The sequence below is a fragment of the Zootoca vivipara genome, chromosome 7 (genome assembly GCF_965207765.1).
Source record: "Zootoca vivipara chromosome 7, rZooViv2.hap1.1, whole genome shotgun sequence".
Classification (NCBI taxonomy): domain Eukaryota; kingdom Metazoa; phylum Chordata; class Lepidosauria; order Squamata; family Lacertidae; genus Zootoca; species Zootoca vivipara.
The window spans coordinates 2,568,087-2,580,520 of NC_142590.1; the positions used below are offsets into that span (position 1 = coordinate 2,568,087).

The 12,434-nt window shown below is 45.8% G+C and overlaps 1 protein-coding gene across 1 annotated transcript in view; it reads right to left on the reverse strand.

The window, feature by feature from the left end:
• LAMC1 (laminin subunit gamma 1) overlaps window positions 1-12,434 on the reverse strand; it is a 139,768-nt gene that overhangs the window by 30,854 nt on the left and 96,480 nt on the right. The window contains exons 6-12 of the mRNA XM_035123885.3: window positions 8,750-8,867; window positions 8,420-8,518; window positions 7,311-7,447; window positions 6,243-6,365; window positions 5,960-6,149; window positions 3,375-3,487; window positions 252-473 (exon numbers count right to left, since the gene is read on the reverse strand). Coding sequence (XP_034979776.2) covers window positions 252-473; window positions 3,375-3,487; window positions 5,960-6,149; window positions 6,243-6,365; window positions 7,311-7,447; window positions 8,420-8,518; window positions 8,750-8,867 — 1,002 coding nt within the window. The remainder of the gene's footprint in view (window positions 1-251; window positions 474-3,374; window positions 3,488-5,959; window positions 6,150-6,242; window positions 6,366-7,310; window positions 7,448-8,419; window positions 8,519-8,749; window positions 8,868-12,434) is intronic.

The window sequence follows — 12,434 nt, forward strand, 5'->3', positions numbered from 1 at the left end:
GTGGAGGAGCGGAGATGCGAACCCGGTTCCCCAGGTTACGAGTCTACCGCTCTTAACCACTACACCACACTGGCTCTCAACTACATGCTGTGTGAATAAGTACTTTTTTCGATCTCAGGTCAACTGCCAATGCTATCAATTCAATGAGACTTCCTGGGCCAGTATCATATTCTAGGTCTAACGGCAAAGCTCAAAAATAAAAAAATAAAAAAAATAACCCCAACACCGCCTGCACCTGAGCGCTCTCTTACCCGATTCAGGGTTGCATGTTTCACTGTGCCCATTGCAGAAGCAAGGCACACACGGACTGTAGGGCCCAAGATTAGGGGTCTCCCTCCTGTAGCCCTGGGCACATCGTTCACAGAACTGCCCCAAGTATCCCGTGGGACATGTACAGCTCTCCACCCAAGTTGCTGGTGTTCCAGACCCGGGCCGAGCGCTCACAATAGTGACATCATCCAAATATCCAGCACCTGGGGAAAAAAGATGTGGTTCATACATGCAAATGTGAATATCACTAACTATTAGAAGTGTAGAAGCTTAGAACAGCTTTGGAAGCAAAGAACCTGAATCCTGTCTAAGACAAAACACAAGTTCACATGTTCAAGATTTCCAGCTGTGAGCCTCACAGATGTGACCCTCTAGGTGACCTTCTCTCTAAGGCCCTGGTCAGGACTAGTGTGGGATGAGAGTGAGGAGGGAAGGAGCCAGCTCCACCCTTTCAACTTCCCCACCAGCAAATTCTGTTGCTACTTTCAGCACACTTTTAACTCCCGTAATGAATTCTTAATTCCTTGGTTGTTTTACAAACCTTCCTATGAGGGATTAGAAATGACCATAACTATTGGCAGCACGGTTGCACTAGGTAAACATATGGTTTAAATGTCAGCAAAATTATCTTCCATCAGGCAATAGGTTAGATCAGGCATCCCCAAACTTCGGCCCTCCAGATGTTTTTGGACTACAATTCCCATCTTCCCCGACCACTGGTCCTGTTAGGGATCATGGGAGTTGTAGGCCAAGACATCTGGAGGGCCGCAGTTTGGGGATGCCTGACTTAGAAGATGGCATATAAATAAATCAAATTATTAGGTTTTTAAAAAAATAAAAAAAATCTAATTCATTAAGATAGGTAAAGGTAAAGGGACCCCTGACCATTAGATCCAGTTATGGCAGACTCTGGGGTTGCGGCGTTCATCTCGCATTATTGGCCGAGGGAGCCAGCGTACAGTTTCCAGGTCATGTGGCCAGCATGACAAAGCCGCTTCTGGCAAACCAGAGTAGCACACGGAAACGCTGTTTATCTTCCCACTGTAGTGGTACCTATTTATCTACTTGCACTTTGACGTGCTTTCGAACTGCTAGGTTGGCAGGAGCTGGGACCGAGCAACGGGAGCTCACCCCGCCGCAGGGATTTGAACCACCGACCTTCTGATCAGCAAGCCCTAGGCTTTGTGGTTTAACCCACAGCACCACCGGCGTCCCTAATTCATTAAGATATCCATGTCAAATTAGACATTTTGTGTACTGCAAGGCTGGTTCTAGACCAGGCATAGGCAAACTCGGCCCTCCAGATGTTTTGGGACTACAACTCCCATCACCAACACTGGACCAACAGGACCAACACTGGTCCTGTTAGCTAGGGATGATGGGAGTTGTAGGCCAAAACATCTGGAGGGCCAAGTTTGCCTATGCCTGTTCCAGACATATCAAAAACGTGTTTCAGGAAAACATATTGTAAACTTCATTATGGGAAATCACATTGGTGAAAGACAGGACTCTATAGTGCCACCTGGTGTCACAGTGTTATAACGCTTTTTCTTTACTAATGTAGCTGAGTCCCAAGTTGAACTATAAACCTTCAATAGAGGTATTTTAATATTTTTTGCTGATGCTGTGTGTGTGTGTGTGTGTGTGTGTGTGTGTGTGTGTGTGTGTGTTCTGAGAGTCCTCTGTGGGTGGAGTTTTAGCTCATTCTTGGAGATTCTAAATGATGACCATATTTAAGGCCCAGCCATTCTGTTTCCCCAGCCATTCTGGGCAGCCTACAACAAAGCTTTATTTACTTCAACCAGTGCACAGCCACTGGTTGAGCACAAGGGACCCATTATGTAATGTGCAGAAGAACTTGTTTGCTACCAACGGCACCATGGGTCAGGAACAAACACTCCATCCCACTTCTTCTTGCACTCCCTGGACCAGTTTTGCCTCCTATCCTGCTTTGTGTTAATTATCATCTCGCATTAGAGGTGATGCAAAGGTCCCTCATATCTACTTCACAAATCTGCTCGAAACCATAGCTTTTATTCTCTGGTTCCTGATTTGCATGCAGGCCCATGTAACATAATTAATGCTGGCAAATGTAACTGCTCCAGAGATGGTAGGAGGGAAGGTGCATCTCTGAGGCTGGCTCCTGATTTGCAAGTGAAGCTGCTCAGAGAACCAGCACTGCATGTGATGCTGAGAGACCAGCGTGGGGAGATGCCTTTGCACAGCAGAGCTAACAGGCAAGCAGAGATGGCAACTTGCCAAAAATCCTCCTTGTAAAAGCATGGGAGTGGGTAAAGAATGCAGCTTTCACTACCATAAAATGTATTTGCACACACCATTCCTTCGGCTTATATGGTCAGGAAAGAGCCTGCCACAGCTACCGCCCCTTCGCAGATGGACTGGCTGATCTCTTGGCCCAGCCTAACTTTTTAATCCATCCTTTATAAACATTTATTGTGAGACCTCCCAGCAAAACCCTACAGCTCTTCTAACTGGCTCGTTGCTTAAAGCCATGCCCTAGAAATTGCCCTTAGGATTGCCTCACGTATAAAACAATTTTATGGAACTATATTTTGATGGAAGGATGTTTACATTTTGGGTAGAAAACTCTGACTTCCGCCACAGCCCTAGGTGCCCCTGCATGTTTGCAATGAAAGGAATGTTAATCACACCACAATTTTCCTGCATTTCTCCCACCCCCCTTTGGTAAAGCTCGTCACCAAAGCATACATAACTTACCCATGCTCCTGCAAATTCCATACATTTTAGACATATTTAGCAGATGCTTTCTGCATTGTCTCAACATAGCTTTACGTTAAGGGCAGCTTTACGTTAAATCTGCAACATTTACCATCATCCAACAATAGTTGAATGATAATATTCCAGGGATGAGGAACTTGTGTCCCATCAGATGCAGTTGGACTCAAACTCCCATCTGCCCCAGTCAGCATGCCCACTTCTCAGGGACAGAAGCTGCACTCCAACAATATCTGGAAGGCTTGAAATTCCCAGTCTCTGGCCTATTTCCTTTCCTTCTTGGTGTAAAGAGGCTAACGTGCTTGACACCCATTCAGCCTGATCATCCAGCTGCTGTGGCAACTTACTCCTCTCGCTGTAGGTCCCACGGATCTTGATTGCTGTTAAGTTGTGCAGCAGCTTCTGGAACTCAAACGGGGTAAGAGAAGGTCTCCATGGATAATCTGCAGCTTCATGGAGTCTAACAGGGAAGAGACATGCATCATTTTTAAACCTCTGAAGCATTCACTTGTGAGATTAGTCATTCCCCTTCTCCAGGACAACTCAAGAAACTGTGCGGTGTTACTGTATTATGATTTGGGGGGGGCACACTTGCCTCTACCCAGGGATTAGTGCAAAGGGTTAGGCATTTTTATTTGTTTCTTCCTTTCCATCCCACCAGGCTAAGAGGTTCTGGAGTAACTTCCCAATCTTTGCCCTTCACCTGGCATTGGCGTGCCAGCAGTGCTTGAAGGAGGTCGCACTCACTCTAGCCTGCCCAGCCATCAGCTGTGTAGCCATGATTTCCAGAGCTATTCAAACCCAAGTGCCACACAGCAGCTGATATGCAGCCCACTATCCCTCCATCATCTCAACAGGCACCACTGTCAAGTTGTAACAGGTATGCTTAAAAACCTGTTACCGTGCAGCAAAGTGTCCAACCGGAGGGGGAACGGGGCACACAAGACAGGTCTATTTTGCATGCTTTGTTCCAGTTGCATTTTTAACATTACATTGGCAGTGAAGAGAAAGAAAGGTGGCAGCCATGAAGAGCTGGGGACAAAATGCATCCATAAAACAGGACAAGAAACTATCCACCTTGAGATAGTCAGAGAAGGTGGTCTGAAGACACAGGAGGCTGGTTCTGTTGAATCAAAGCTGGGTCTAAAACATATCCATAAGCTGCCCTGAGCTACTCAGAGGAAGGACAGGAAAAACAACAAATCAATACAGGATGAAGCCATCATGTTTTTAGAGTACAGCCTGAATTAGCCTTTTAATAATAACCATGTGGGAAAGAACCCTCCATCCATTTTAAGCTGAAACAAGTAAGTTTGAATGTGTGTCCTCAAACAAAATTTAGACATGAACCCACAAAAGTGAAGCAAGCACCTGTGGATACACTGGTTGAAAGGGAAAAGTTGGCATAACCCACTTACTCTCAGCAACCAGAAGCACCATAACCAGACACTGGAAAGACCTATCAGGAGTAAACATGGACCAATGGTACCAAATAGTATGGGAAACAGTCCTACTAGAAAAATTAACCAATAACTGAAACTGACACGGGGGCAAATAGAAGAAGACGGCTTCACCCCGGTATGGCTCCCCTTTATCACATACACAGCCCAACAAGACAATGACAAAAATCCACCAACAGCATACGAATCAATATGGTTAACCTGACCAAAAACACTCACCCACCCCACTCACACACAAAACAAAGACCACCACAGCCAATCACAAAGGAAGAACCATATCCTAGGCCAACCCCAACATCTCTCACCATCAAAGGAAAACAAGCGAACAACAGAGAACCCACACAAGCATCGCTGACAACTCCCCCACACACTTATTAAGCAAAAAAAAACACCCACCATTGTCACCCCACCACCACCCTCCCCCCATCTACTTTCCTTCCCCACTCCTCACTGATGAAACTGATTTGTAAAAATGCTAAGAGAGACATTGCACTTTTCTTTGTAAACCAAGAAAACCCTTAATAAAAATATATTTAAAAGAAGAAGAAGAAAGAAAGGGAAAAGTTGGGTGCACTCTTAACTCTCCCCAATTAATATTAACAGGACTTCACAAGTGCTCAACTCTGGCTGGATCATAACCCCTCCCCCTCCCCAATTCAAAGCTTCACAATTTTTAGCCTTGAAACCATAGATCTCTTAAGTGATGATGCCATATTGTTTGGGCTGCAAACATCAGGCAATAGGTTAGATCAGGCATCCCCAAACTTCGGCCCTCCAGATGTTTTGGACTACATTTCCCATCTTCCCCGACCACTGGTCCTGTTAGCTAGGGATCATGGGAGTTGTAGGCCAAAACATCTGGAGGGCCACAGTTTGGGGATGCCTGGGTTAGATGAATCAGTTAAAAATCTACTGCATAATTAAATTGGCAGCAGAAATTCTTAAAGTAGCATTATTTTTAATACAAATTACTTTTTAAAAAAAATCCTGCATAAAGGTAAAGGGACCCCTGACCGTTAGGTCCAGTCGCTGATGACTCTGGGGTTGTGGTACTCATCTCGCGTTATTGGCCGAGGGAGCCAGCGTATAGCTTCCAGGTCATACAAGGAAAAACCCTCTTAATATGCAGTATACTGCCTTCCCTTGCATTACAACTGCCAAGTGGCATTGGGAATAAAATGTCTACATCTAGAACGGAGACATACACACACAATAATTATGGGCCAACTTCAAATTGTTGAAAAAACACAATCCCACTGTTCCCAGAGTTTTTGTAGGCAGCATTTATCAATGATTCAAGCTTAGTGGGTATTCACCCATAGCTGGCCACAGCTAGAATTCCAATCCGAAACTGCAATCTCTTTAAAGAAACATTTTGTGCTGCATTAGATTCTGGTTAAAGCCGTTTGCTGCTCCTTCAATCAACCTTGAACTTCCCCAGATGAGAAAAACACGAATCCACATGGCCTCACCTGAAGGCATATTTCAGGCTGCTCTCACTGGGATAGGAGTTGCCTTGAGCAATCAGAGGTACGGACACTCTCAGGCCAGCGCCTTCAAGCACTATGTCCTCCGCAGAAAGGCGTGTGTCCCGCCTATCGACCCGAAAAGAGAATGTCACGTTTTGGCCGTAACTCAAGATTTGATTCCCAAGGAACTTGCCTGAAAGGGAAGAGAGTAAAGGCAGAGAGTTTAGTTGTAAATATTAGCACGCTACCGGTCCATTCAAATAACCATGCCACTCTTGTTATATACCTGGTGCAATGAAGTAGATGGGAAAGGGAGTTTCTGAGATCACAGATATGTCTTGAGTCTCACTAATCCATTGAACTGAGATTTCAGAGCCATCTCGCTGTTCTGCATGCCAGTCTTCCTCACCTGAAAGCCACAAAAAGAAACTGGAACTTAGGCATTGCCAGACTAATTTGCTGCATAGCCTATACTTCTCTTGATGTAACCTTATCATTTTATAATTTAATTTAATTTATATTTTCTGGAACACAAACCACTGCAAACATTGCAGTGCAGCTGGAATCAGGCAGCATTCTCTGCCTTGTGAAAATAATAATAATAATAATAAATTATTTATACCCCACCCATCTGGCTGGGTTTCCCCAGCCACTCTGGGTGGCTTCCAACAGAAAAATGAAATAAAATGATCTATTAAACATTAAAAGCCTTAATGTATCTTCAGGTAATGTGGGTATCCCTGGCTGATTCCAGTATCCATCCGGTCAAGACCAGACCCGGAGGCAGGGATAGTCTTCCCAACAATGACTAAGCCTGCTTCCTTGGTAATGCGTGGTCTGGTCTTAGCGTAACTCCTCCTCCTACCCATGATCAGTGGGATCGGTTGTCCCAGTGCCGCCACCCGCCCCCCCCGGTGGAACCTGCCCCAGCCATTTTGTTGGCTGGGACCCACTCCCAGGCAGCCCTGACCCCTCCCCCTAAGAACAAATTAAAACCTATATAAAACACACAAAAACACAATAAAACAATACTAACCAAGAAATAAAAAATACAAAAGTAACAAAATTAAACAAATTCCCAAACCCAAGTAAACATTGAACCCACACCATAACGTATTTAAAATGGTAAAAAGAAAATTTTAAAGCATTTTGAAAAGAACTCTGCGCAGTTCAGAGTCCTCCTAGACATCAACAGTGATGGGGGCAACAGTCCCCAGGAGGCCCGCCAGGGCCCGCCCTAAGCCAGGTGGTAAGAGGCAGGGACAGGACCTGCAGGCACTCACGCAGGGGAAATGTTAAAGCTTTTAAGGTATAGGGCAGGTGTTGTTCAAGTTAAATTGAAACTTGCACTTACCAAACTGAAAGCTGGAGGTAATTCGGTAGGTGCTGTATCCAACGGCATTGGTGCAGACAGATGAGTGCCCAAAACAAAAGCAGGGAGTGCATCCCCTTGGATTGGCAGGATCCAAGTTAAAAAAGCCAGGTTTGCACCTAAAATAAAATTTAAAAAACCACTGAGCACTTCTAATCCATCTCCCACATTGATCTTCTGCCTTAACAACCTTTAAGAGTTTCATTTAACTGGGCCACAGAACTGCATCCACAATATTTCATACAGTCATGCTAGACCACTGTGTGGCAGAACCTCACACTCAATCTGAGGAAGTCTTTCATTCAGGTAAAATAACAGCCAGCATCCTGAAAAAGTATTGCTAGAGATTGTCTTTCTTCTGTGGTGCAGCAGATAGATGCTGGTCTTTGACCAGGAAAAGCTGGACTCTAATCCCTACTCGGAACCATTTCTCATTTTATACGGCAATTGCTATTTCCATGGGTATAGCCACGTTCTGTTGGGAGAGCTGTGACCCAACCTCTGCACAAGTATACAAAGGGGGTGTCTAAAGACCTGCACCTCTCATAGGTGATCAAATTCACCCTGAGCTTTTGCTAGGATAACAACAGCACGTTCCACAACAAATGTTACTGAGCCCAAAAGGGCTTGTTCTTACTAACAGCAGAAGAACTCCTGCAAGTTGAGAAGAAAAAAATGAAGCCACTGCTGCCAAGTGGATCCCTACAAATTTCATTCTCAATTGCCAAAATGGCCTCATTTCAGTGGCCCAAATTTCTCTTCATCTCCCCAACAAAAACTGAGCCCAACATTCTCGGGTGAAATCTTTTCACTCAATCCCAGCTCAGGTGCCAATTTACCACCCTAACTGCTGTTTGCCAGAAACAGACTGAAACGTCAGGAGCTGCTCTCAACTATCAGATTCATTAGGAAGCCTTTCAAAAAGCCGCCCTCTCTCAAGCTTGATCTGCATCATGGATTTTTTGTAAGGATAAAAGGGATCACCCCTCTTGTACACTGCTCTGAGCCCTACAAAGGGCAGAAATGCAAAGCGCAACAAATGGGTCAAATCCCACATCCAGAATCCTGTGACGTAATGCAAACCACACTACCTTTCACAATTGAAGCCCTCAGCATTGTCTTTGCAGGTACAACGCCCTGTGTCCACGTTGCACTCGTCCATACTGCCAGCAGGATTGCAAGAACACAGCCTGGAAGAGAAGCAAAGAAGTCCAGTCAGAGCACTGAGGAGAATAAGGTCATATATCAGGAAGGGGACCTGAGGCCCTGAAGATATTGATGGGCCACAACTCTCACTAGCCCCCAACCATCATGGCCAGTGGTCAGGAATGATGAGAGATGCAGAAACACCAGGGGGCTCCTCATCCCTGTCGCACACTCTCTGTCATCTATATATTGATCTAGGGTCAGTCAACTTTTACCTGCATCCGGCCTCTGTGAGGGAGTGGAAGCCGGGCTGGCACCTGTCACATTTGTCGCCCATCACACCAGGTTTACAACTGCACCGCCCATAGTTGTCACACTGAGTGCTGAGGGAACCTGTGTGTACAAAATGAGATCAAGGTACTATTAAAAAGCAAATCAACGCAAAAACTGCACCATTTGTTCTTCAAACTAGGGCCCTAAATAGGGAGGGACCGGGATCCCAGAATAGGCAAAGGCAATCACAATATTACCGTATATCATTTCTGTAGCCCCAACTCCAGACGAAAACAATGTTATCTAGATGAAGTAATCGAAAGTAAAATATGCAACATGCGTTAACCATCTAAAGGTTTCCAATCTACACACTCAAATCAGGACTTATCCTATACTGAAGCTGCAATAATTTAATACTTGGCAGTTATATGGTGTGTGTTCTCCCTCCCACCCACCCCCACCCCCCGTGGTGCATATACTTTGGCAGGAAGACCCTTTTGCTCCAATACAATGTAAAACAAACTATTTTGATTCTTGTTGGCAGAGCTCAGAATAGGCTACGCTCATGCACAAAAAAATCCTGAACATTCTGTGATGCAAAAGAGCATGAGCTGTGCTGCTAGTTATTTAGTTATATGGTGTTTTTGAGAAGTTCAATATCCAGCTGTCTGTCCACTACAACTGAGGGAGTTTAAAAAGCAGCTTTGTTTGTCAATTGTAAGAAGGAGCAGACGCCACTCCCCACCCCCGCTCTCTTTTGCTGATCTGAGTTATAACCTGGGCTTTGTGTACATAATTTCATTTATTTAAAAGCAGTGTTATCATCTCTTTCTATGGGCTGAGGGTTGTAGAATGTTCAGCTTCTACATAAATCAGAGCAGCAAAGCCACAAGAACCTGCTGTCCTATTAAATACATAAAGCAAAAGTCTAGCTTTCACTCAGGTGGCAACTTGAGTCTGGACTTCACCACTTCCGGTGGCAGGTGGGGGTTCGAGTGATGAAATGTTCCATGAATAAGATTCCACAAATAAAGGACAGCAGATGGCAGGAAGAAGAATTCTAGCACAGCCCTTTTCCTTTAAGGTGGTCCTTGTCTATTGGCAGGGGCTGTTTCTGCACAGAGGTGCATTCTGTCCAAGAGCTTCCACCTGGGCTCTGACGCAGGACAGTGCAGACTCAGATATCCTGGGCCAGTGGCAGCGAGACCAAATGCCACCAGACTCAACAATCCAAAAAGCTTTCACAGAAGACTTGGCATTCCCCTCTCTGAGAGATGTCAACTCTCAGACCTCCCCTGGAAGGTCATTCCATAACTGCAGGGCACATTGGCTTCATCCCAAGCATTTTAAGTTCCTATACTGAAGGAATACAGAACACAACTATATAGGCTTTGGGGTTTCATAAGCAAGAGGCTTTCTCTGAAATAATATAGGTCACAATCCATTAAAGCTCGGCTCAACAATCAGCTTCCCAAGAAGCCCACTTCAATAACACCCTCTAAATAATCCTGCTGGCAAGTTCTCCTGAAGCATATGCTGGGTCTCCACATCTCTTTCCCCTCTAGATTGGGGACTGGGGACTGGACAGGAAGCAGGCTAGCTGCTGCCCCTTACATTAAAGCAGAGGTCGGCAACCTAAGGCCCATGGGCCAAAAGCGGCCCAAGAGGGTCACTTAACTGGCCCATGAGCTGCCCCCAAACCAAGCCACCCACTCGGCGAGTCCCCGTGCCACACTGCACCGGTTTAGTGCAGCGCGCAGGGGCTCTTCTGCGGTGCTGGAAATCACTTCTGCTCATGCCCAGACGCTGAAAATTGCTTGTGTGCAGGCGCGCTTTTCAGCATCTGGGTATGCGCAGAAGCAATTTCCGGTGTTGCGCTGCGCCGGTCCGGCTCACGGAGGATCTCTGTGGGAGTGATCCGGCCCATGCCTGGTAAGCCTTGCTGACCCCTGCATTAAAGGCGTTGAATGCTAAAGCTTGCTGAACTGGGCCTAGAAGTTAACTGGCACCTCAAAGCATTTAACTTCCAAACTAGGATGCACTGAGATCATTTGTGTTGTTTTTCAGTGGGTCAAGTATCAGTAGTTTAAAGAGGCGAGGACATTAAAAAGCTAACTTCTCATTAACATTGCAAGACGTTACTGCATCTTTAGGCTAGAAAAAGATTGACACACACAGAAAAACCATTAAGAGGATTAAAACAAAACAGATTGATTTAGCAACAAGACGCTCACAAAGACCTTTACCATATACAGTCAACAGTCTTCCTTAAAGCCGGCAATTATTTAGGAACAATTACTCAGGCAAAAATGCCATCTTAAATCAACACACACAACACACTTTAAATATACACTGGCTGCCTGTTGTGTCATGGAATATGCTGCAAAGTTTTAATGCTCCTTATCAGGCCTTCTAAATTTGCCCTTGACTGAAAGACCAGTCTTCATTGTTGCAACCCTACTTGGCATTTACACTTGGCACAATGGCAAAATAAGAGTCTGATCACAGTTAGCCTGACAGAGAAACACATAAGCACAGCTTATATAATAATAATAATAATAATAATAATAATAATAATAATAATAATAATTTATTATTTATACCCCGCCCATCTGGCTGGGTTTCCCCAGCCACTCTGGGCGGCTTCCAACCGAATATTAAAAACAGTACAGCATCAAACGTTAAAAACTTCCCTTCAGGTGTCCTCTAAAAGTCTGGTAGTTGTTTTTCTCTTTGACATCTGGTGGGAGGGCGTTCCACAGGGCGGGTGCCCCTACCGAGGACACCCTCTGTCTGGTTCCCTGTAACCTCACTTATTGCAATGAGGGAACTGCCAGAAGGCCCTCGGTGCTGGATCTCAGTGTCCAGGCTGAATGATGGGGGTGGAGACACTCCTTCAGGTATACTGGACCGAGGCCATTTAGGGCTTTAAAGGTCAGTACCAACACTTTGAACTGTGCTTGAAAACGTACTGGGAGCCAGTGTAGATCTCTCAGGACCGGTGTTATGTGGTCCCGGTGGCCACTCCCAGTCACTAGTCTAGCTGCCGCATTCTGGATTAATTGCAGTTTCTGGGTCACCTTCAAAGGTAGCCCCACGTAGAGCGCATTGAAGTAATCCAAGCGGGAGATAACCAGAACATGCACCACTCTGGCGAGACAGTCTGCGGGCAGGTAGTGTCTCAGCCTGCGTACCAGATGGAGCTGGTAGACAGCCACCCTGGACACAGAATTAACCTGTGCTTCCATGGGGCACAGTTACCCCATTCAGGACCAGGGAGTCCCCCACACCCGCCCACACCCTATCCCCCAAAAACAGTCTTGTCAGGATTCAACCTCAATCTGTTAGCTGCCATCCATACTCCAACCGCCTCCAGGCACTCACACAGGACCTTCACTGCCTTCACTGGTTCTGATTTAAGAGAGAGGTAGAGCTGAGTGTCATCCGCATACTGATGAACACCCAGCCCAAACTCCCTGATGATCTCTTCCAGCGGCTTCATATAGATATTAAAAAGCATGGGGGAGAGAACGGAAGTGAGTGCCCAGGAGTATGAACACTCATCCCCCTGAACACGGCCCAGGAGGAAGGAGCGGAACCACTGTATGACAGTGCCCCCAGCTCCCAGTCCCTCTAGACCAGGCATGTCAAACCTGCGGCCCTCCAGATGTTTTGGCCTACAACTCC